This window comes from Prinia subflava, chromosome 21, assembly GCF_021018805.1.
Source record: "Prinia subflava isolate CZ2003 ecotype Zambia chromosome 21, Cam_Psub_1.2, whole genome shotgun sequence".
NCBI classification, from domain to species: Eukaryota; Metazoa; Chordata; class Aves; order Passeriformes; family Cisticolidae; genus Prinia; species Prinia subflava.
In genome coordinates this window covers 2,577,310-2,599,707 of record NC_086267.1, presented here as the reverse complement: position 1 = coordinate 2,599,707, position 22,398 = coordinate 2,577,310, and the positions used below count along the sequence as shown (strand labels likewise).

General features: G+C 49.5%; 2 protein-coding genes and 1 long non-coding RNA gene across 5 annotated transcripts; 2 read left to right on the top strand and 1 right to left on the bottom strand.

Annotated features, from left to right (window-relative positions):
* Positions 1–1,629: 1,629 nt before the first annotated feature.
* LOC134560867 (uncharacterized) lies at positions 1,630–2,308 on the bottom strand. The gene is made up of 2 exons (XR_010082814.1): positions 2,136–2,308; positions 1,630–2,105 (listed from the first exon to the last, which is right to left on the bottom strand). It is a non-coding gene; the product is annotated as an uncharacterized LOC134560867 (long non-coding RNA).
* A 710-nt stretch (positions 2,309–3,018) lies between these two features.
* PPIH (peptidylprolyl isomerase H) lies at positions 3,019–11,628 on the top strand. The gene is made up of 10 exons (XM_063417293.1): positions 3,019–3,130; positions 3,788–3,852; positions 4,388–4,411; positions 4,892–4,936; positions 5,345–5,387; positions 6,324–6,416; positions 7,945–8,032; positions 8,844–8,884; positions 10,078–10,166; positions 11,459–11,628. Exons 1-9 carry the CDS (start codon positions 3,065–3,067, stop codon positions 10,144–10,146), a joined length of 534 nt encoding a protein of 177 aa, XP_063273363.1. The 5' UTR covers positions 3,019–3,064; the 3' UTR covers positions 10,147–10,166; positions 11,459–11,628.
* A 1,290-nt stretch (positions 11,629–12,918) lies between these two features.
* Positions 12,919–22,071, top strand: YBX1 (Y-box binding protein 1). Of its 3 annotated transcripts, none has more exons than XM_063417094.1 (8): positions 12,919–13,243; positions 13,604–13,667; positions 16,978–17,011; positions 19,012–19,101; positions 19,316–19,618; positions 19,970–20,049; positions 20,140–20,417; positions 21,701–22,071. In XM_063417094.1, exons 1-7 carry the CDS (start codon positions 13,087–13,089, stop codon positions 20,384–20,386), a joined length of 975 nt encoding a protein of 324 aa, XP_063273164.1. In that variant the 5' UTR covers positions 12,919–13,086; the 3' UTR covers positions 20,387–20,417; positions 21,701–22,071. The 3 variants fall into 3 exon arrangements, with proteins under 3 accessions (XP_063273164.1, XP_063273163.1, XP_063273165.1); XM_063417093.1 differs by having other exon boundaries at positions 12,920–13,243; positions 21,696–22,071; XM_063417095.1 differs by having other exon boundaries at positions 12,923–13,243; positions 20,152–20,417; positions 21,696–22,071.
* The last annotated feature ends 327 nt before the right edge of the window (positions 22,072–22,398 follow it).

The window sequence follows — 22,398 nt, the reverse complement described above, 5'->3', positions numbered from 1 at the left end:
AGCTGGCCATGTGCACTGGCAGCCCAGAAACTGTGCCCTGGGCTGAGCCCCACAGCATGGGCAGCAGGTGAGAGGGGGTTCTGCCCCTTCTTTGCTCAGACAGACCCCACCTGCAGTGCTGCCTCCAGCTCTGGGCTCTCCAGCACAGGAAAGATGTGGACCTGCTGCCCAGAGACCGTGGAACTGCTCTGAGGGCTGGAGCAGCTCTGCTCTGGAGACGGAGCAAGAGCCAGGGATGTTCAGCCTGGAGAAGGCTCTAGGGAGACCTTCCAGTGCCTAAAGGGGCTCCAAAAGAGCCGCAGAGGGACTTGGGACAAGCTGGTGTGACAGGAAAAGCAGGAATGGCATCATACTGATACCTGGCAGGGTTAGATGGGACACAGGGAAGGAATTCCCTTGCAGGAGCAGGGTTTAACAGCAGGAGAGACCCAGGGCACAAAGGCCCATAAGATAAAAAAAAAAAAAATCCATCAAAAGGTAGCAAGAGAAGAGGAAAAGGTGTGCTTTTCACAGTGCTTTTAGGTAAGATTTGCCAGAAGCACAATTACAGCGAAAAGCATTGGGAGGTCAGAGAGTGACTGAGTGCCCAGAAGAGAGGAGAGCCCAGGGAGACAGGAGAAGACAGGGAAGGAGATGAAAATGATGGGAAGTGGAAACTGAGGTCACTTATAGTGTGCAGGTCCTGGAGAGAGACACTTGGTTGAGCAGATGATGGGGAAGAGCAGTAACCTGGCTTGTTTTGCAAGTTTTACATGATTTGTGAAGGTATTTTTGGATGTCATGTATGCCTGAGAAGGTAAGAGGACAAGGCACAAAGAACTGATTTATGCAGATGCAATAGATGTAGCTAAATAAGAAAATAATTTATTTCAGTAATTCTGTAGTAAAGCATCTTTCCTTTTCTCCTAGGCTGGTGAAGAAGTGACTTTTACACAGGTCACCAGAACATGAGTGGTGCCAAGAAAGATCCCTGCACTCAGGTGCTCCTCTGGACCCTGTTCCTGCTTACATCCCCACTCCTTAAATTGGACTTGGTTTCTGGAGGGCACAGCAGTCCTGAGCACTGGCACTGGAGATCAAAGAGGATGTTTTCCTCATTTTGGAGTGAGTTTTACAGCAGGCTTGGGAGCTGAGTGCTTTATACCTTCTGTGATAAGAAATGCCAAAGTGTCTTGGTTTTCCCTCAGCAACCGATTTCTGGGATAGCTGAGAAATAGGCCAGAAGGTATAAGAATTGCAGCTTGTGTGAGACCCTGCAGAATCTTCTTCAAGGTGGTTTTTAATCAAACCCCACTGCCCAAGTCCGCCAGGAAACAAATTTCTTCACCAAAAGAAGGAGTAACAAGAGTGGAAACACACCTGCTTAAGCAAACAGCCCTGTTGATGGGGACTGTCCATGTTTGCAGCTGTTTGGACCCCGTGTCTCTCTTGCAGAGACATCTCTCCCTGGCTGTTGCACTTGGGAGAACATGAGCTGCACACAGGGGAGCACAGCCTCTGATCCAGCAGCCCTGGAGACACTGTTCCTGAGATTTTTTTTTTTCCCTGAGATCTCTGCATGCTCTTTCAAGACAGGTTTACAAAGCTCCCAACTTTCTGCATCACACGGGCATGTTCACAAAGGAAGTCTTGAGTTAAAGAAATTTAATAAAACCCTGTCTGTTGTTTCTTGCATCGTCAAACTCTCTATAGAACAATCAGAAGCACCACTTGGGACTGGGTTTGGTTTGACGGTTTGATTCTTTCAATCATAAATGTCAGGTTTAATGGCCAACATTCTTCTGAGATGTCTGCAGCCCCTGATGGTCACTGGCAGGTTATTCTGGGAAGCCTGGTGACAAGTACTGAACTGCTCCCTTCAGAAGCCGTGCGCTTGAAATGGCTGGCAAAGAGTGAGGCAATTGTTGCAATATTGCAAATGTTGCTACTTTTTAGTCCTCTTTGGAGTTCCCTTTCTTTATTCTTGCACCCTCCTCCCCTGAGTTTCTGCCATCAGAGGCTCTTTCCATCCCTGAGCTGGGCAGGCTCCTGGCCGTCCTGGACACAGCACACACCTGTGTGACAGCCCGGGCACACCTGTGTGACATCCTAGGCACAGCACACACCTGTGTGACATCCCCGGACACAGCACACACCTGTGTGACAGCCCGGGCACACCTGTGTGACATCCTGGACACAGCACACACCTGTGTGACATCTTGGGCACACCTGTGTGACAGCCCGGGCACAGCACACACCTGTGTGACATCCCCGGACACAGCACACACCTGTGTGACAGCCCGGACACACCTGTGTGACATCCTGGGCACATCTGTGTGACAGCCCGGGCACAGCACACACCTGTGTGACATCCTGGGCACAGCACACACCTGTGTGACAGCCCGGACACACCTGTGTGACAGCCCGGACACACCTGTGTGACATCCTGGACACAGCACACACCTGTGTGACAGCCCGGGCACAGCACACACCTGTGTGACAGCCCGGACACACCTGTGTGACAGCCCGGACACAGCACACACCTGTGTGACAGCCCGGGCACACCTGTGTGACATCCTGGACACAGCACACACCTGCCATCCATCCCGGACACAGCACACACCTGCCGGACTCTTCACACACCTCCCGGCCATCCCGGACTTCTCAGACACCTCCTGGACTCCCCACACACCTCCCATTTATCCCGCACTCCCCGCATACCTCCCGGCCCCCCGAACTCCCCACACACCTCCCGCACTCCCCCCACACACCCCGCACTCCCCACACTCCTCTCATCCATCCTGGACTCCCCGCACACCTCCTGGACTCCACACACACACCCCTCACTCCCCACACACTTCCCCTACATCCTGGACTCCCCACACACCTCCCATTTATTCCGCTCTCCCCACACACACCCTGCACTCCCCACACACACCCTGCACTCCCCGCACACCTCCCATCCATCCCGCACTCCCCGCACACCTCCCGGCCGTCCCGCTCTCCCTCACGCCCCTCTCCCGCCCGGCCCCTCCCGCCCTTTCCGCTTCCGCCGCCATTTCCGCTTCCCGCGGTGGCGGCCGCGATGTCGGCGCTGGCGGCGAACCCCAACAACCCCGTGGTTTTCTTCGATGTGACCATCGGCGGGCAGGTGCCCCGGCACGGGGGGACCGCGGGGATACCGGGGGCTGTGGGGGCCTTACGGGGCTGTGGGGGCCTTACGGGGCTGGCAGCGCTGGGGTGTGGGGTCGGGAGAGCGGGGCTGTGGGGGCACCGCGCCCGTCGGGGAGAGGAGCAGGGAGAGACAGCAAAATACTCAGGAGGTTCCAGAGCAAACTTTTGTTTGCGAGCTTTAGAACGTTAATGCAGAATAAGTATTTTGGCGAGTTTTAAAATGTAGCCGCTTTGGTTATCATCTATAATAATGTACAGAAAATCGCACAATGAAAGCCAGTGAAGGAGACAGAGAAGACCTGCAACTTTATTAGAATAAAGGCAGGGAGTCCATTGGGGCACAGGCCCGCGGGGTTTTTGCTTTCTCTCGGTTTTGGAGGGTGCAGTCTCCTTTTATCCTGAACTCCCAGCCACATGTTGCTCTCTTCCTTTCCCCGAGGGCTGAGGTACCAGGAAGGTGCAGCCCTCCCAAACCTCATATTCCAGGGGAGAGGAGCGGGGCTGTGTCAGGAGGGGCTGCAGGGATGGGATCAGTGGGGGAGGATGAGCAGACCGGCTTTGTGCCGGTGCCTGGGTCAGGGCAGGGGTGTGTGTGTGTGAGGGGACCTGAACTCACCCAGCCCCCTCTCCTCAGGAGGTTGGCCGCATGAAGATCGAGCTGTTTGCAGATGTTGTACCCAAAACAGCAGAGAACTTCAGGTAAGGAGCCTGGGCTGGGACTGCAAAGGCTTTCTGGGGCAGCAGTGGCTTTTGGTGGCAAGGTGATCAGCTGCCACCCGCCCCAGCTTCTCCTGCTTTGTATCTCTGTTCCCAAAGATTCTGAGTGGCATCCTGGTCCCTGTCTGGCTGGAAGAGGTCCTCTGCTTCCTCTGTGAAGCCTCCTTATTGCTCTGTGCATTTACAACAGGCAGTGCCTCGTGCCATGGTGGAGGTCTCCTGGGCACCCAGTTCTGCCCTCAGCTGAGGGATGCACCATGTGAAATCCCACTGGACTCTGCCAAACACAGTGCCTGCCCCACATTCACTGTCTCTTACAGCCTTGGTGTTAACTCTCTGACCTCTTCACCACAAAGAGCACACAAAATGTTTTGGAATGGCAGGGAAGGAGTTGCCATTTCCTGTTCCTGTTCCTCTGGGAATATCTCTGACACAATAAGGAAAATCCTGTGCACCAGTTGGTGGAGCCCTCAGAGCTCACATGCACCTAACTCTCTGCTCTCTTTTTGTTTGCCAGGCAGTTTTGTACAGGTGAATTCAGGTAAGTGGATTATAATCTCCTTTAAGTGTCCCACTGGAGAAACAGGGCTGGGTGAAGTAGAAAGGGTTTGTCTTGAACTTTTTCATGTTGTACCAGTACAAAATGGAAGAGAAGTCTGCTCTGAGGAAATCATGAGGGGCTTGGAGACTCACAGAAATGGCAGGTTTCCCTTTCTGATGTGACTTTTTTTGTGCTCAAGGGCTCTAAAAAGCCCTGTTTGCAAAGCCCACCTGCTCATGCTGCACATTGCAATGGGATCCTGTGAAGATGGTGGTGTGGGTGTGAACAGAGTCATTTCATGTGCAGAGCCCACTTGAGGTTTTTTTTGCCTCCAACAGCAGCAGCTGAGAGGCTGTGGCACTTGATTGTGTTTCAAGGTGGCTGCTAATGTGTAAGGCAACCCTTTGGGACTCTGAATTGCTGGGAGAATTTGGGGATATCCAGTAGGTTGCAATAATTCTCCATTTCACTTCCTTACAGGAAAGATGGTGTCCCTATAGGTTATAAAGGAAGCACTTTCCACAGGTAAATCACCTCTTGTTGTTTAGACACTAAATAGCAGCCTGAGCCATATGGGATTTTTGTGACCTGCCTTGAGCTATTAGTGGTGCTGGAGACATTTGTGGATCATGGCTAAAGTAATTCTGTGCCTTTGGGAGACCTGGGGATGGTGTCCTCCCCACTGGGAGGAACCCCCTGTTCCTGGTGTGCTACATCAAGATACAGACTCTGTCACCCAATCACTATCCCTGGTCAAAAGCAATGAATCCTAAATGACCTCGTATCAACCACTAATTAATATTTGCTGTAGGTTTTAGGCTGCAGCATTCATAGACTGTTAACTTCTGGTGCAAGGCAGGACCCCTTTTCACCTTACACTGAGCTTCTTGAGGCCTTTGGCCACTGAGATCTAAGTGTTGTTTTACTCTTTAGGGTAATAAAGGATTTCATGATCCAAGGAGGTGACTTCGTAAATGTATGTACTCCTGTCCTATTTTTGTCCTTTTCCTCTCTGGTATAATGTGCTGCTGTTCCCAAGGTCTGTGCTCATTTGTGGGATCTCTTTCTTTTTTGAGGTGTTCAGTAGTAACTGGAGGTGTCCTCATAGCATTGCTGCTGTCTTATTGCAACAGACACTAAAAACAGATACTTGAAAACAAATCTGGAGCCTTGGGTGAACACACATCCTTTCCAAAATATTTTCTCTCTACAGTAGCCTGGCAATACCCTGGAAGCTTTCAAAACCTGAAAAAAAAACCCTTTTTGCCCTCTTTTCCTTCCCCCTTCTGTTGTCCTCATCCAAAGACCTCTATGAATTTCAACTCACATTGTAGATAGACCCTAAGTACAGAACCCAGTGTGTAACGTAAGAGGTCGTTTAAATCAAAACTAGCCCTGTGTTACTAAATTGTCTCAAAATAGGAAAGACTTTGCGCCCCACTGACATCATTATTTTAGAAACTGTCCTTGCAGAACAGAGAAATTGCTTTCTTGTTTGTGGTAAAGTCACAGAAGAAAAGGTAAAATACATAAACCCACTGTAAGCCAACTTTTGCCATGCAAACACTTCTGCTTTTTGTGTCACACCACCAAGTCCTGGTTGGTCTGTACCCAGCAATCTGAAGCCTCCACTTTGCTCTGGGAGGCTTGCACTTAAAATTACCATCTGCACGGGCTTCTGCCAGCATACGAATGGTGAAAAATGATCTGTGTAGTTAGAAACCAGTTGCTGTTGTTGTTCAGAAATGAAACACTGAATGTGTTCACTGCTGGTGTATGTAAATGGCAGTGCAACATCCATTTTGTCCTTTCATCTTGCTTGGAGATTTTAAATTAATTTTTAAATTGAATTGCTCTGTAGCAATTGCTGCAGAACAAATGCTGTGGCTGACTGGGGACCTCTGTCGTGCAGGGAGATGGCACTGGAGTAGCCAGTATATATAGGGGTCCTTTTGCAGATGAAAACTTCAAGCTGAAACACTCTGCTCCTGGCCTGCTCTCTATGGTGAGTATCAAATAATGACATTACAGACTAAAAAAGCTTTTGGTGCTTTCTCTGTGCCCTTTTCCTGAGTGTGTACAGCATTTGCTGGACAACAGAACCTCTGCCACTGGGTACAAGGTCTGCTTTGTAAATACTAGTCAAGCAGTTACTTATGGGTTAATATACTGAGTAACACAATACTCCAGATCCTGCAGGATCCTTTCTTTGCTGTCTGTTAGAGCACTGGGACAGGCTTGGCTTGCTTGCTTTCAGAAGAGCTTAATTCTTACAGTTTTCATACAGTGGTGGGTTGGTGGTGTTTTCTTCTTTATTGATACTGTTATCAAACACTGACCTTGGCATGGATGAAACTGAGAGATTTGGGAGTTCCAAAGCCACAGCAGTGTTACTGTGGTATCTTTTAAAACAGACCTTCCTCTTCAACATGGTAGGAGAAACTGCAACCATTGCACGTTTTCTGGTAGGAAAAATACCCTGACTTTTGGAATAGAAAGCAAGTGGAGCCAGAGCTTCAGTGTTCCTATCCACAGCTGCTTCTTCCCCAGCTCTTTCAGCTGCTCTGCCCTTAAAACCACTTGCTTAGAACATTTCATCATTTGGGTTAGTTATTCATCCATTTTGAAAACATGGGTTATTCATCCACTTTGAACACATGGCCCAAAAAGATGGCACAGCTGGTGTAGTGTGATGTGAGAGAAGGGATTCCCTCCAGCATTGCCAGCTTTGTGTGAAGGTGGCAGGGCTCTGAAGTCATTGTACAGGGTCAAACCATGGATCCCAGCTGGATCCCTGTGAACCTGGCTAGCATTAACTAGAAAACCAAAAAGACCCTGTCCTTTGCAGTCCTGCAGCTGCAAAACTTGACCAGGTCACTGGTCAGGACAGAAACTTGCTTTAGTAGCTCCTGGTTGTCAGTATCACAAGTGGCCTTCAGTATTGCAGAGGTGTTTTCTTAACAGAGTGCAAATGCTCTGGGTTTTGTACTTGGGTGTGAATAAAATTTCGCATCTGTATCCCACAGTTCCTGTGAGCCCTGTGCCAATAGCGTTGTTACTTTTCTCATCATGATCATTGGTTTTTTTGGGTTTTTGGGGTTTTTTTTTTTATTCCGAGGAAACCTCCCCAAAACCAGAAATCAGCTGGGTTTTTTCTCGCCCTGGTTTCTGGCATTCAGTTTTCCTCGGGATAATGCTGCAGCCAATAAATACTTGTCACTGAAAAGTTCAGCCTTTTTTCAGGAGTGTGCTCTAGAGCCTGGACCTTGGCACAGTCTTGTATTGAACACCTTTGTAGAAATAAAATAAATAGTTGGTGATGTGGCTCTTGCACATTGTGGTGATGAGAAGTGGTGACATGCCACATCCCAGCACAGGCTGCTGTCTTGCAGATGTGTATCTTGTTTCCTTTGGTTTGTCTGGCAAGAAGCTAAAAATAGTCTTGAGCAACACCTCTTCTTCATGTTTGTGCCTTCAGTTTTGGCCAGTCTGAAATTGCACTCTTGTTGTTTCTTGCCATTCTCAACCCCCAGGCAAACAGTGGCCCGAGCACCAACGGCTGCCAGTTCTTCATCACGTGCTCCAAGTGTGACTGGTTGGATGGGAAACACGTTGTGTTTGGTGAGTACCTGCAGGAAAAGTCCTGAGTGGCAGCTCAGGAACATCCCTGCAGGACAGCTGTTAAAATAAATAGTGAGAATTGGAATCTTCTGAACTGGGAGAAACCCAGAGGGATCATCAAAATCGACTTCTGACCCTGCACAGGACACCCCAACAATCCCACCCTGTGCCTGAGAACATTGTTGGAATTCTCCTGGAGCTCTGGCAGCCTTGGGGCTGTGATCATTCCCAGGGAGCCTGGGTAGTGCCCAACCCCTCTGGGTATGGGCTGCTCGTTCTTCCCTCCTTGCTTGTGCTCTCTGCACAAGCTGATCCTGTGATAGATCCTTGTTGAAATGAATCATTTTTTCACAGGATAGCTTTAATCCAGATCAGTGTTCAGTGTGGTGTATTTGTACACAAATCCTTGTGCCGCTGCAGAAGGCACAGATGAGTGGAAGGATTCCTTTATTCTCCACTGTCAGAGAGGGCTGAGCTTTCATCAGAGTTTTGGACAGTAAATCTGTGAAATCACATCTGCTAACTTGCATTTATTGCTGGCTGAACTGTAGGAGTTCCAGGCCTGTCTTAAGCTGGTGGTCTCAAAGCCCAAATTTCTCCACACACCACTCCTGTGATGGGAAGAGGCACTTCATCTGTGCTGAATGCTGAAGAGGGATTGTTTCCTTTATGAATTTTGAATGACAAACCTTGAAATGCCCAATAACTACTTCCTTTTCAGGAAGGACAAAAATGCATGTACCTGTGATGAGTTGGGGGGAACAAAGGTAAAAACCAGCCATACTGAAGTGGATACATTTTCTCATTCTAGGTAAAATTGTCGATGGGCTGTTGGTCATGAGAAAAATTGAAGTAAGTTTGAATGTGGCTATTTCCCTGTGAATGTCTGCATTGGAAAGTCATGTACAGGATTAAGTAGAGTTTTTCTGTTCTCTCCTCCTGTCTGTTTACAGGATACCAGGGAATACCAGTGCTGATAACTGGCATTATTGGTTGTCATCATTATAATGTAGCAGGAAATCTGTTGAGGCACAGGCTGTCATATGAACTGGCTTTGGAAATGCTAGGATCTTGTGACTGACAGTCTTTGAGCAGGGATTGCGTTCTTGGCTTTATTTGCTTTGCATTTGTTCAGGAGGCTGAATTAAAAAGTTGTTCCATCAGCAGCTCAGACAAGAGCGTAAAGCATCTCACTTCTTTGCCATTGCCTGGGATTATTCAGTGGATGCAAAATCATCAGTTCTGCTGATCCATGATCATCATGTTTAATAAGAAAAATTAAACTAATCTCCTGATGGGCTTCCAGGAGCTGAAGATAAATGCAGTCCAGGTGATGATTGCTGCCAACATCAGGCCTGGGTGTCATGGCAGGATAATGAGTAGATTTAACAAATAGCAGCAAGTTCTTTGAGACAGCCAGCACTGACTCCATGACATACGTGGGGTAATGTGCATAAAGGCCTCTAATCTAGAAAGCAAGGCAGACACAGAGCTGTTGGGTTTTCAGAAAAGGTCAGATGGAAGGAGATGCACAGCGTGGGATAATCAGCTGGAGGGTTGTGGTGAGCCTGCTTTGGGTGTCAGTGCAGTGAGACCAAAGTAAAGAAAATCAGAGATTCAGAGAACAGCTGAGTCCAGCACATGAGGAGATTCAGAATGAGGGTTGCATTGCCACTGTCTCTTTCCTTTCTGTATGAACACAGGTTTATTTTTCTTGTGGCAGCTGCTTTTAGTATCAAAGCCAGAGCAGCCTCAAGTATCTCCATGAGGAGCTCTCCAGTTTTTGCTCTGTTCCTTCTCTCCAGCTGAAAGGACCAGCCTCTGGTCCGAGTCCCAAACCTCTGCTCACAGAGAGAATTCACCAGCTTATTGCTGGGCCTGTTGCCAAATGTGTAATGGTGCTTTTCTGTTCCTCAGAGCTGTGTCTGGAATTCCCTCTTCCTTGTGTTACAGAGATATCTCTTAGCCAGTCTTCCAGTACCTGTCACTGCCTGGGTTTTCTGTGCTTTTATAAGTTTTAATGTTCTGTATTTGTTTGTCCCCAGAATGTGCCTACGGGTCCCAATAACAAACCCAAATTGCCAGTTGTGATCTCTCAGTGTGGGGAAATGTGAAGAGATGAAAGAGCAATGTGGTAAGTCTCACTCTTCACAGGCACAGAGCCATGAACTCTGGACTGCTCTGCTTCTTACTTTTCTCTTATTTTCACATTCCTTTGAACCTGCAGAGAGCTGTCTCAGCTCAGTGAAACACCAGAAAGTGCTTCTCTAACAGCATTCATTTCTGGCCAGCTTCCCTCCAAGCTGCACAAACACCAGAGGCAGCTCAGCAGCAATGAGATTTTGCAGCTGCAGTCGAGGGGAAGATGGGTTTGTGGGAGCCTTTTCTTGGATTGGGTTAGCTCAATTGAGGCTTGAAGCCTCAATTCCAGAAAGTGGATGAAAGGGAATTGCAGGAGTAACCCATCTGGCATTACCCAGGCAGTCTAGTTGGTGGGAAGCAGATTGGAGAACTTTCCAACAGCTACAAAAATCAAAGGATCCATGGATGGATCAGGCAGGGATCAAGAAAAGAAGAAGAGAAAGGGAGGCTTGAGCCTCCTTGCTCAGTACAGCTGTAGGACCAACACCATGAAGGACTGAGGAATTACCATTTTACACAGTCTTACCTTAACTTGGAAAAAGTACCACTGTCCTTTTCTGAAGGGATGTTTCCATTATTTACTGTTCTTCAAGCTTCATTTTGGTTAAACCTTCAGGCTAACATACAGTATTGTTTCCATTTGCCTGCTCACTTTACAAACCACAGGTATTTAAACAAATCTGTCTAGATTTCCGTGTGTTGGGCTGCAGCTTGTCAAAAATCAGCCTTTTGGTTGCTGATTTTTTGCAAATTGCAGGAGGCAGCTCTCACAAAAGCACATACCCACAATTTTTGACCTTCCATTAAATGATATCTAAAGGCAACTGGAAATGCCCACAATGTTCTCTCTTTTGTAATAAAGTCTTAGAGACCTGCAGCACTTCAGGCTCTTGGGAGCTCTTGCATTTTGTCGAAGTGACAACAGGGAATGTAATCATTCTGCCATTTCCCTGGCACTTCTGGTGGCATTTACAGGCCTTTGAAAAGAATCCTGCTAGCAAGGCTGTCCCTTGTCTTCCATAGCTGTGCTGAAGGGTTGGGTCCCCTTGAGGGTTGTCCTCAGGCCCAGACTTTCTTATCATTTCAGTTTGGAGTGCAGGATCTCTGACCAATGCCCAGAGCTGGTGCCACCTTACTGATTTCCCAGCCAGGTGTGTGTGTGTAGCAACTGGCACACACTTAAAATCTGCATGTGTCCCCCAGTGTCACTGCACAGCCTGGCTGTTGTAGGGTCTGTTGGGAATGGCTGTCCAGCATTTCAGACCTGTTTCTTCTTCCTTTCAGCATTCCTTTACCAGTGATTAGACCTGTGCTGGCTCCATGCAATTCCAATTCCAGCCAGCTCACCCACTGCCCCAGACTTCTCCACAGGCCAGATCCCTGCTCTTGACGTTCTCCTGATTTTTTTTTTTTTAACATTTTGAAATGTAAATAAAGAGTTTTTTTAAACATGTGCAGTGCACTTCAATTAACATTTGTTGGAATGGATTCTTCTCCATTTGAGAAGGGCTGTAACATCATGAACATGCATTATCCCTGGCTGGTTCAGTCAGGAACATTTCCTGCATGATATTGAGAGAAAGAGGGGGTGAAAGGAGCTTGGCAGAGCCGTGCTGCACCAGCTCTTTTCACTGGGCAGCTAACTACCAGAAAGGTTCTTGGCATCCTGTGAATCTCCAGAACCTTTGTGTGTACAGCCTTACTGAGGCGTGAGGAATTGGTGTAGCACAGATTCAATCACTGTTTGCTGGGCTCTGAGGGGAGTTCTGATGTGAACAAATGTCTTTGAGCCTTCCCCCAGCACCTGGCAGCACCACCCCATTGAGCTGTTCTGTGCCAGGTGTTGAAGGAGGGTATTTATTTACAGGGGTGTTGGAGCAGGCCTGTCATCTGGGAAACACAGAATGGTGACCCTACAGGAATGAAATTGGGGCTGTTGTCCTGTGTAGGGAGGAGAGCGCAACACATTTTTCAATGCCTAAGGAAAATTTAACTTGTTGGACAAGGACAGGGTTTTCCTCTGGACCTTCCCTCTGGGGAATCCAGCAAGAGATGTCGAGTATCTCCAGGCTGCTGTACGGTGAAGACACAGGGATAAAGGAGGCAAAGAGGAGCTGGGAGGTGGTGGTGGTTGGAGAACGGCTCCAGCGGGGTGAAGGACCCAGCAGTCACACTTTGCCGCCAGCCTGGGCGGGTGGAAGCGCTCAGGGTGACCCCCACCCCTCCGGGAACGATGGGGCACTTCGGGAAAAGCTGATTCCCCGCGGGTCAGCTCAGTGCTGTGGCTGCATGTGCGTACGTGGATTAGGGAGCTCTGACACGGCTCCGAGCCCGTCATTTCCCGCGGGTATTCAGCGCTCCCGGGCCCTTTCAGGCAATCCCTAGCGGGCCCGGCCCGGCCCGGTGCAGCGCCCGTGGGCGGAGCGGCGCCCAGCCCGCCACATGGTCGCGCGCACTTCCCCGATCGTGCCCGTTGGGGGCGGGAGCGGCGGCCGGAACGGCCAATCAGGCGCGGGGGCGGGGACTCCGGGCGGGCCGGTAAGAAAAGCGAGCCTGGCAGCCACGGGCGGAGCGGCCAATGGGCGCGCGCTCTCGAGGAGAGGCAGGTGTGTCCGCCAATAGGCTTCCGGCGGGAGGCGGGGGCGGGTTGGGGAAGGGCCAATGGGGTCGCTCTCCGTTTAACCGGCGGGCCGGGTGGCGAATTGCGGCGCGCGCGGGCGGGGCGCGCGGGGTGGCTAGCCGGTGCGCGCCGCCATTGTGGCCAGTTCGATCGGTATCGGGAGCGGAGAGCGGAGCTCAGCGAGCCCGGAGCAGGGAGCAGCCCCCCCACGGCCGGCCTCAGTCACCATCACACCGCGGGAGGCGGCGCAAACAGCAGTCACCACCACCGTCCGCACCGAACAGCCGCCGCCATGAGCAGCGAGGCCGAGACCCAGCCGCCCGCCGCCCCCGTCCCCGCGGCGGCTCCCGCCGCCCCCGCCGACTCCAAGCCAAACGGCGGGACCGGGAACGGGGGCAGCGGCCTGGCCTCGGCGGCGCCTCCCGCTGGCGGGGACAAGAAGGTCATCGGTGAGGGCCGGCGGGGGTCCCTGGGGTCCCGGGGTGGGTGGGTGAAGCCCCGATCCTTTGCCCCTCCCCCGCCGTGGCTGAGGGGTGGCGCGCGCTCCCTTCTCCCCCCACCCGCCCCCCCCCCGCGAGGGGCGGCGCGCGCCCCCTGCCCGCCCCCGGCGCGTGTCCCCGGCGGCGCGCGCCGCGGCCGTTACTCGCCCCCCGCTCGCGCCGCGCGCCGCCGGCCCCGCGTGCCGGGTGGGGGCGGGGCGGCGCAAGATGTCCGCCACGCGGGGCCTTTGTGCGCGCGCCCCGCCACGTGCCCCTGACGCGCCGCTCCCTCCCCTCCTTCCCCCCCCCCAACTCTGCCCCTTCCCGCAGCAACGAAGGTTTTGGGAACAGTGAAATGGTTCAACGTGAGGAACGGTTACGGCTTCATCAACAGGTGGGCGCCCGGGCGCGGCGGGCCTCGTTAACGGGGGGGCGCGGCGCTCGTGTGGGGCGGGTGACAGGCGGGGCGGGGGGCGGCCGTGCCTCGGCCTCCTCTCGGCCTGCTCGGCGGAAGGAGCTGCTGAGATGCGCCCTTTCTCCACCCCCAGGGTTTCTGACCCGCTCGGGGCTTGCCTGGTTGTCTTTTCAATCCTTTAACCCGGGCAAGAGCCGTGCTCTCGAAGCGAGACTATTTCCACGGCCATGTGTCTTTATGGTCCTTTTTTTTTGTGGTGTTCTGGGTTTTTTTTTCCCTCTTAAGGATATGACAGTATACTGGCTGTCAGCACACACAGTATTTGTTTAAACTCTTGAGGGAACTTCAGTCAGTGGAAGCAAAAAATTGCTTTGAGCACTTGGTAGTTCAAACACGCTCTAATGAGGACACCCTCAACATGTGGGAAAAGGAGCTAAAGGAGCACAATTCACAGGGTCTAGTGCCACACTGAAGTGAATGGACGGGTCTCATGCAACATGTGCCTAGAAGATTCTTTTTATGACAGTAGTTGATGTGAAAGAATAATTTGAGCGCTTCAGGAGTTGTGTAAATACCTATAGTAGGCCTGTCAGAGAGAGGAAGTGCTCTGCTAACAAGTTTTTTTTAAAAATGGTCAATTCTTGGCACCATTGGTTGGGGGGGCCTCTCCAGAGTGTTGCCAGAGCTGTTTCCCTTAATTCTGGTACTTAAACTCTCCAGTATCAGAATGTGTCTGAAAAGTGGGGAATCCTCCTTCAGGGCAGCAAGTGCAGTGTTACTGTTGGACCTGGTGTTTATGTTTGGTTTAAACACTACCTTTTTGAACTGCCTGTTACTCTGTGAACTAGTTTGAATTATGTGTCAAGCTCCTGAATTGGTTTTGTGTCTGCATCTTTACAAACTTGCCTCCCAGTCTGCCCAGTTTGCATTGTTCGCAGCGTGCTTTAGTCACCAGTGCCGGGAGCTGCCGTGTCTCTGGCCTTGGGAACGCCTCCCGAGTCCCAGCCACAAACCCCACCTCGAGGGAAGGCTTTTCCTGTTCCCTCAATAGTGGAAATGTTCTGTGATGTCAGTCAAGCAAGGAAGCGGCAGCAGCGAGTTGAGACATCCGAGGAGCTTCCCCAGTCATTACTTTGGCAGCTGTTAAATCCCTGAGGTTGCCATTTGTAATGAGAAACCCAGCATGATCTCGTATTATCAAGAGATTAGAGCCTGGTAACTGAAGGGGAGGACATTTCCTCAGCTCTGGAATCTCTGCTTGGCTGCAGGGAAGCTCTGCCAGGAGCTCCTGCCCTTGCATGGCTCTGGTTTAGCCAGGTCTGCTTTCAAATAAAACGAGGCTTCAGAGCTGAAAGGAGCTTTGATGTAGATGCATGCTCAGTTAAGGTGTTTTCTGTGTGTTTTTAATGTTAGAAGTGAGATTCTGTTCCAAAATAGGAGGGAGTTTGAATTCTGGGACTTTGATGGTTGTTTCTCATGTTTGCCAAAATTAACAAGCAGATGTGCAAGAGCCTCTGCCTTGGTCTCTGCCGTGACTGGAGCTGCACTGTCTGGCCTGGTATTTGGTGCCCTGCTGGACTTGGCATTTTCTTAGTCTGTCTGCTTGTCCGTTTCCCTTTTTCTAATATATTTTTGTGGATAAAAAATGTGAATGGAAGAGTGGTGTAGTGCAAAGATGAGCTAAATGATTTGTTCAGCCTTCAGAATGGGTGTTTCTCTTGTACCCTTCCAAATTTTCTTTGAACAAGTGATGGTCCTGCTGTTCCATCACCCACATGACAGCATGCTTGCTTCTCCCAGATGTGTTTGCTGGAAAGCAGCACTGGGAGTGGTGTGGCCAGTGGTGTAAAACGGCCTGGTGTGTTTTTCACTTGACTCAGTGAGCTCTGTGTGACCCAGTCAGTGGTCAAGCCAAAAGTCTGATGTCTTCTTGGATGGAAATTGCTTTGCAACAGGATTTTGAAAACAAGTATCTGTTCTGGTTGTCCAAATTTCAGCTTGGGCAAAAGTACAAGGCTTCCACGCTTGTGGAGCACTTCCTACCAGTTGTTTTTCAGCTGAGGATGAGGGAAGGGTGCTCAGCATTTTTACTAGAAATATATTACTATGCTCTTGTGAAGGTTTTTAGCATTTTGGACGTTGTGTTTTGAAGAAGAGTCTTTCAGCTTTGGCTTTGCAAGGGCTTCTGGGGCTTTAGAGATGAGATGGGAATGGCTCTGCTCCACTGCCTTTTGGCTGCCTTTTCCCAGTAACCTGTGAGGTCTGGAGGCATCAATTTCAAGAGGAAACAAGGGGACTTATTTTTACTGGTGATGTCTGTAGAACAGCTCTAGCTTGGATGGAGTTTCTGGAAGAAGTTTAATTGTCAATTCTCACTTTTTAAAACCAGGGGTGAGGAGGGCCTGGCTTTATCTTACTAAAAACTGACCCAAGTATTCTGTTACCACTGGCTGTGAGCACTCCAGTTCAGAGCCTGTTTTCACACAAGCTGGTGTCTTTAACCAGTCATTCTAGGAAATAAAAGCCACTTTGCTGTTGGTTGAAAGGTTCCATGCAATAATGAAACTGAACACAGCAGTGAGGGTGGGCTGGTGTGCTGGGAGCTGGGATGTCCATGCTGCAGTGGGGGGATGGATTGTGCACCTCTGACCAGCACTGGGGTGTCTCTGTTGAATATCTCCAGAGCAGAATGGAAACTGCTCACTCAAGCTGCTCCTGAGCTGTGCTTGTTGGGCTCAGGGCAGCTGTGGGAGCTCTGCCAGGACCATGCTGAAGGATGGGTGCTCTTGGGGCCTTGTAGATACAGACCTGAGCTGTTCTCTGTTTCTTGAGAGGGGAAACCAAGGCTTGTGCTGCCTTCAGGGGCAGCTGGTGTTGCTGTTCCTCAGGTGAGCGAAACATTGAGGCTGAGGGGATGTGAGTGAAGAGGCAGAGCTGCTTCCAAAAGCTGCAGTAGCCAGACTCCCACACAGCACTGCTGGGGAGCAGTGAGTGGTCCCTGTCAGGTATTCAAACATCTCTGTTGATGGGATGTGAAGGGCAGAGGGGTGTGCAGCAGTGAGGAACGTGCCTTACTGAACCTTCAGCATGTGCTTTGCACTGTGTGTAAGCTGCCTGCTGATCTCTTTCCTACACACAGTAAGCTGATAGGAACTAGTTGAGAGCAGGCTGAGGAGTGATGCTCAAAGCCTGTTATGATAGATCTGCTTTTTGGTTCTGTATCAAACACCTGGATTTTTAATTTACTGTGCATTTTATTCACGAGTTTCAATTTCCTGTTGTCTTGCAGGAATGACACCAAGGAAGATGTGTTCGTCCATCAGGTAAGACTTCCTTGAAACTGAAACATATTCCCTCTCAGAAACTGACTGTGCCTGACCTATTTAAGTTGAAGTTGTGGAAGAGCCTTGCATTTTCACTGTTACTTGAACACAAGAACTGATTCTTGGTTGTACTGCAAGTAGAGCCTGCTTGCACTTTGGGGTTTTGTCCTTTGGCTGAGTGGGCTGATGGTGTACAGTGATGAGATTGCAGGGACTGCCACCATGGGCTTGGGATAACTGCTTGGAGTCCAGTCATCCTGTGGATTCATGCAGTGGTTAAGTAAGCATCTGGAAATAAATTAAAAGCTTGCAGCAGGGAGAGAAATTCATTTAACTGAGGGTTGAAGTGCCAATGAAGCTCTTTTTTCCTAGGCGAAATTACAGATTTTATTGCTCTAGGTTTTCAGTGAAAGTATACAAACATTTTAGTAGGGGCTTTTCAATTTAACTGATATGTACCCTCAGATATAATGTATGGCAAACAGGTAAGCCTCTGGAAAACACTGCACACCACACCTGTGTTTTACTTCATGGAACAGGTTTGCCTTAGTTTAGTTCTTTGTCTGAAGTGCAAGGCTGTGATCAGCATTTTGTTTTTTGCCCTTTCTAGCTCAGGATCTTGTTAGTAAGCAGCCCACACAGAACTCCTAGTGGAGCCTGGTTTACTTCTGGCATTTAGGAATCCATGGGTCATTCTTTCGTCTCAAGTTAGGGATATGCTGCTGATGTTAACACAGAGGAAGGGAAGAGCAATGCCTGGCAAGTGTTTTGTGTTAATAATTTCTCAGCTTCTTGCCTTTTCTTTGTCTGAATTACCAGCTTTTAGAGGCACTGGTTCATGAGAGGTTATACATACCCTGAGGGGAAGCTTTCAGACTCAACGGGCAAGTAAGGTCACCTGTGTGTGACCTTGACTTACTGGTTGGGTTACAGGACTTGTCATGTAGCTGCTGTCTGTTTCTGAAATAACAGTTTGGTCATGATTTGTTTTAGTGTGATATTTTTTACAATAAAGCAGTTGTAGGGCTCTAATCTGAAAGAAACCAGGTTGTTGAGAAGTTCTAGCTGTGAGTGCTTTTCTCCATCCCTGTTACACAGCTCAGGCATCACAAAAAGCTGTTGGACTGGCTGCTGTTGTAATAAGGCTTTCCTTAAAGTTACTGAGACCTGTGAGCATGGTTTTCCATTGATTTTGTTCCATTTAGGGGGAGAAAATCTAATCAAATTGTGTGGCAAGTATTTATGTTAAAGTTATTACACTTTTATTGCCCTTCAGTTAAAGTGTTTGATAAGGAGAACAGGGCTGAGTGTATTGAGTGTTAACTTGTCTGTCAGAGGTGTCATCCAGTACTGCAGAGCACTGAAATCTGAGTGTGCTGGTGATGTTTGACACTGGTACACAACATTGTCTGGTGCTGACACCTGGAAAAGACCAATCCTTGTGGCTGGAGTAGATGTAGTTTTGATTGATTAGTCCTGTGGTAGAAATTATGGTGTTGGAAGCCTCGGAGGAGGAGATCTCTTGATACCTGGCCATTTCTATGAGTATGGAACAGTTTAGAGAGTATGGAGCACAGAGGCTGCTGTGTCCTGTGGTGTGTGGGAAATAATGGAGGGCTGAAAATCCAAGAGGGTGATTGGAAAGGCTGAAATATTGGTATATAGGCTTCAGAGGAATATAAAACTATCATAGTGATGTTGAATCTTAAACTCTGGTTAGGAATCCTTTAGCCAGTGTGTGGTTTTCAAACTGCCTTTGTAGCCAGCAGACAGGATGCTGACAGGTGCTCCCAGTTAATGGTAAAGCTGTTGCACATTTCAAATAGTCCAGAGTGTAATACAGGTACATTTTGTGGCTTCCTGGATTTTCCCCATGATTCAACTGCTTTTTCAGGAGTATGGGTCTTTCTCCTAAAATAAAGAAATTGATATTTAGCAATTAAAAAAAATTAAGTCTTCCTTTGTATTCTTATGCTGTGCCTGCACTGTTGTGTTGTTAGACTGCCATAAAGAAGAATAACCCCAGGAAGTACCTCCGCAGCGTAGGAGATGGAGAGACCGTGGAGTTTGATGTGGTTGAGGGAGAAAAGGTAAACACATCTCTCGGGTGTCAGCACATGGAAAACTCAGACTGCAGGCTTTGCTGTGGCGCCTGCGGTTTGAGGTGATGCCTGATGACATCCAAGGAGGTGAATGGTTTTTCATTTCTTCACAAGGTGGATGTAAATCACTGCTCAGTCTAGACTGTTGTGCTGTAGCTGGTGGGACGGTGGCCGTTGCCCTAACGCTGTTTCCACTCCTCAGGGTGCGGAGGCAGCCAATGTCACAGGACCTGGCGGAGTTCCAGTGCAGGGCAGTAAATACGCAGCAGATCGTAACCATTACAGACGATATCCACGTCGTAGGGGTCCTCCACGCAACTACCAGCAAAACTACCAGAACAGTGAGAGTGGGGAAAAGAACGAAGGAGCAGAGAACATCCCAGAAGGTCAAGCCCAGCAACGCCGTCCCTATCGCAGGCGGCGGTACCCACCTTACTACATGCGTAGGCCCTACGGGCGTCGTCCACAATACACCAACCCTCCCGTGCAGGGAGAGATAGTGGAGGTAACACCTGCCTGACGTGTGGTGCTAAACGGGCTTGGTTGCTTTGCAGCAGGGTGATGGGATGCACCTTTTGGCGCTTCTTGTAGGTACTCCAGGTGATTTTGGTAAGGTTTGGCAGTAATGTGAAATGAAGTAGCTGAAGGTCTTTGTGTTACAGCTTCTAAAAACCTGAGTGTTTCAGTTTGTGTGATTTGCTGGAGGATTCTCCATCGTGTGTACAGCTGTTCCTAGAACTGCTGTTCCCCTTGACTGAACTGACAGTCCTGCAGCTCCTTTCTCTTTGCGTGACGGGCTGTGGAGTGAGCACATTGCTGCCTGGGGCTGAGGGGCTCTGTGGCCTGTGTCTTGCAGGGTGCTGACAACCAGGGTGCAGGAGACGGCAGACCAGTCAGGCAAAACATGTACCGGGGTTACAGACCGAGATTCCGCAGGTATGCTCCAGACGAGCTGCTGGCTTCAGCCTTGTCCAGCAGCACAGCCGGGACATGGCGGTGCTCAGGTGCTGCATGGTTAAAGCCTAGCTTGATTTTCAGGGGTCCTCCTCGTCAAAGACAGCCTAGAGAGGATGGAAATGAAGAAGATAAAGAGAACCAAGGGGATGAAACCCAAAGTCAGCAGCCACCTCAACGTCGGTACCGCCGTAATTTCAACTACCGACGCAGACGCCCAGAGAACCCTAAACCACAAGATGGCAAAGAGACGAAGACAGCCGAACCACCAGCTGAGAACACGTCCGCTCCCGAGGCTGAGCAGGGCGGGGCTGAGTAAACACCGGCTTAACATCTCTACCATCATCCGGGTGCGTGGCCGGGGCTGGGCATGCCCTTGCTGACTTCTTTCAGTTCTTTTAAATTTGTGCCTTATAAGGTTTGGGCTCTTGTTGCTCACGTGTGCTGTAGCTGATCTGTGAGTGTGTCTGCAGAACTGAGCTTGAGGGGCTTTGTAGTGTCAATGCTGACTGATTGGGAGGAGTTAGTTACAGGCTTTAATTGTTATAGATGGAATGATGTTACACTTTAAATCTTGGCTGTGTGCGGTAGTTCAGGTGTACAGCAGTCACTGCTAACCCAGAAATCCAAGCAGAGCAAGTGTAGACTGGAAAGTGGTCAGGAGAAGCATGTGTTGGGATTCACCCAGCTCCATCAATGCCTGAGCTGAGTCCCTGCAGGGAAGTGGATGGCATTGAGACCTCCATTTCTGCAAAGGTGATGTGGAATTAGCAGGAGTGTCTCAGGAGCAGCTTTTTATCTAATCAAAGTGCTGGAAAAACTGGTAGAAATGGTGCTTTTGTCAGAGTGTGTGGGAGGGACAGTTCTGCTAATTTGGGAATATTTTCATTGCCAGGACACTTTATCCTGCATTTCTTGTCACCCATGTGTGTATCCCATTCCTTTGTCACTTGCTCCTTGCTAATTACCAGGGCAGGAGGGTGGAAGAGGCCTTAGGGCTGTAGTGGGAGCAGACTGAGTGCTCACATTGATGGGATGGACTGGGAGAATGGCTCAGTGCTGGCAGCAGCTGCAGCTCTCCCAGCTCTGGGAGCTTGGGGGCTGCATGGGCTCGAGTGCTTCGTGTTCCACGTGCAGATGGATCATTCACTCCCTGTCCAGGCTGTGCTGCAGTCATCCCTGTGCACTTTGGTGAACATTTGTTACTCATCTTTGTGGTCCACACCTCCTGCATGAATTCTCAGAACATGGGCTTCAAAAGGATACCACAGTGGCACCTTGGTTCCTCCTGCTGTAGCGTTGGAGAACACTGGGTGTAGTTTCTGTGCCCTCAGCAGTGGCTGGATGTCAGCAGAGCCTGGTGGAGCAGCCCTCCCCATGGCTGGAGGATCCCTTTGGGCTGAGGCTGACTGAGGGCTCTCTTTGGATCCTTGATCCTGTGGAAGGTGCCTGGTGTGCCTGCAGGGGCTGGGGCTGGCAGGGAGGAGAAGCTGGTGAGGGTTGCCCTGTGAGCTTCTGACAGGCAGTTTAGGGTGGATTTTTGAGTTGCAGGTGAATCTTGTGAAAAACACCCCTGTAACCCTTTGTCACCTGTCTGATCAGCCTTTTTTCTTTTTCCTCTTTTTCAGTTTAGTCATCAAAGAAAAGACTTTAAGAAATGAAGAAGAAAATGAAATTCCAGCAATAAGAAATGAACAAAAGAATTGGAACGGAAGACCTTAAGTGCTTGCTTTTTGCTGTTGACCAGATTACTAGAACTATCTGCATTATCTATGCAGCATGGGGTTTTTATTATTTTTACCTAAAGAATTCTCTTTTTGGAAATGATAAACACGTTTTTTAAAAGCCTGTTTTTTCTCAATATACCTTTAAAAGTTTGTAAATTGTTTCATATCTGGTCACGTTGAGATTTTTAAGAACCTCATTTTTAATTTGTATGAAATATACGCCTGATTTTTTCAAGTCAAACTGCAAGCATCTGTTAATAAAGGTCTTAAAGAGTTACCATGTGTGCTTAGGTGTTTTAAATCCACTTTTGTGTGAAAGGGTTTTAAGTATTCATAGAAGGTTTGGGGAAAAAAAGTGACTGCTTTGCTCTTTGGGCATACAGGCTGGTGAGGTATAACAGAAAAGTTGAAGTAAATAAAAACAAGGACCCTTAAAGCTCTCCTCATCCCATCCCCTGCCAGTGGGGCAGGGACACCTTCCACCCTTCCACTCAACCAGGCTGCTCCAAGCCCTCTCCAAGCTGGCCTTGAACACTCCCAGGGATGGGGCAGCCACAGGTTCCCTGGGCAGCCTGGGCCAGGTTTTAGATTCCAAAAAACCCCA

Bases quoted from the DNA above. Each gene is read 5' to 3' on its own strand.
- YBX1 (XM_063417094.1), top strand. From the start codon at position 13,087: ATGAGCAGCGAGGCCGAGACCCAGCCGCCCGCCGCCCCCGTCCCCGCG. The intron at 13,244-13,603 runs GTGAGGGCCGGC...CCCTTCCCGCAG, and splicing joins CGGGGACAAGAAGGTCATCG to CAACGAAGGTTTTGGGAACA. The intron at 20,050-20,139 runs GTATGCTCCAGA...GTTAAAGCCTAG, and splicing joins TACAGACCGAGATTCCGCAG to CTTGATTTTCAGGGGTCCTC.
- PPIH (XM_063417293.1), top strand. From the start codon at position 3,065: ATGTCGGCGCTGGCGGCGAACCCCAACAACCCCGTGGTTTTCTTCGAT. The intron at 4,412-4,891 runs GTAAGTGGATTA...ACTTCCTTACAG, and splicing joins TTTTGTACAGGTGAATTCAG to GAAAGATGGTGTCCCTATAG. The intron at 6,417-7,944 runs GTGAGTATCAAA...CTCAACCCCCAG, and splicing joins CTCCTGGCCTGCTCTCTATG to GCAAACAGTGGCCCGAGCAC.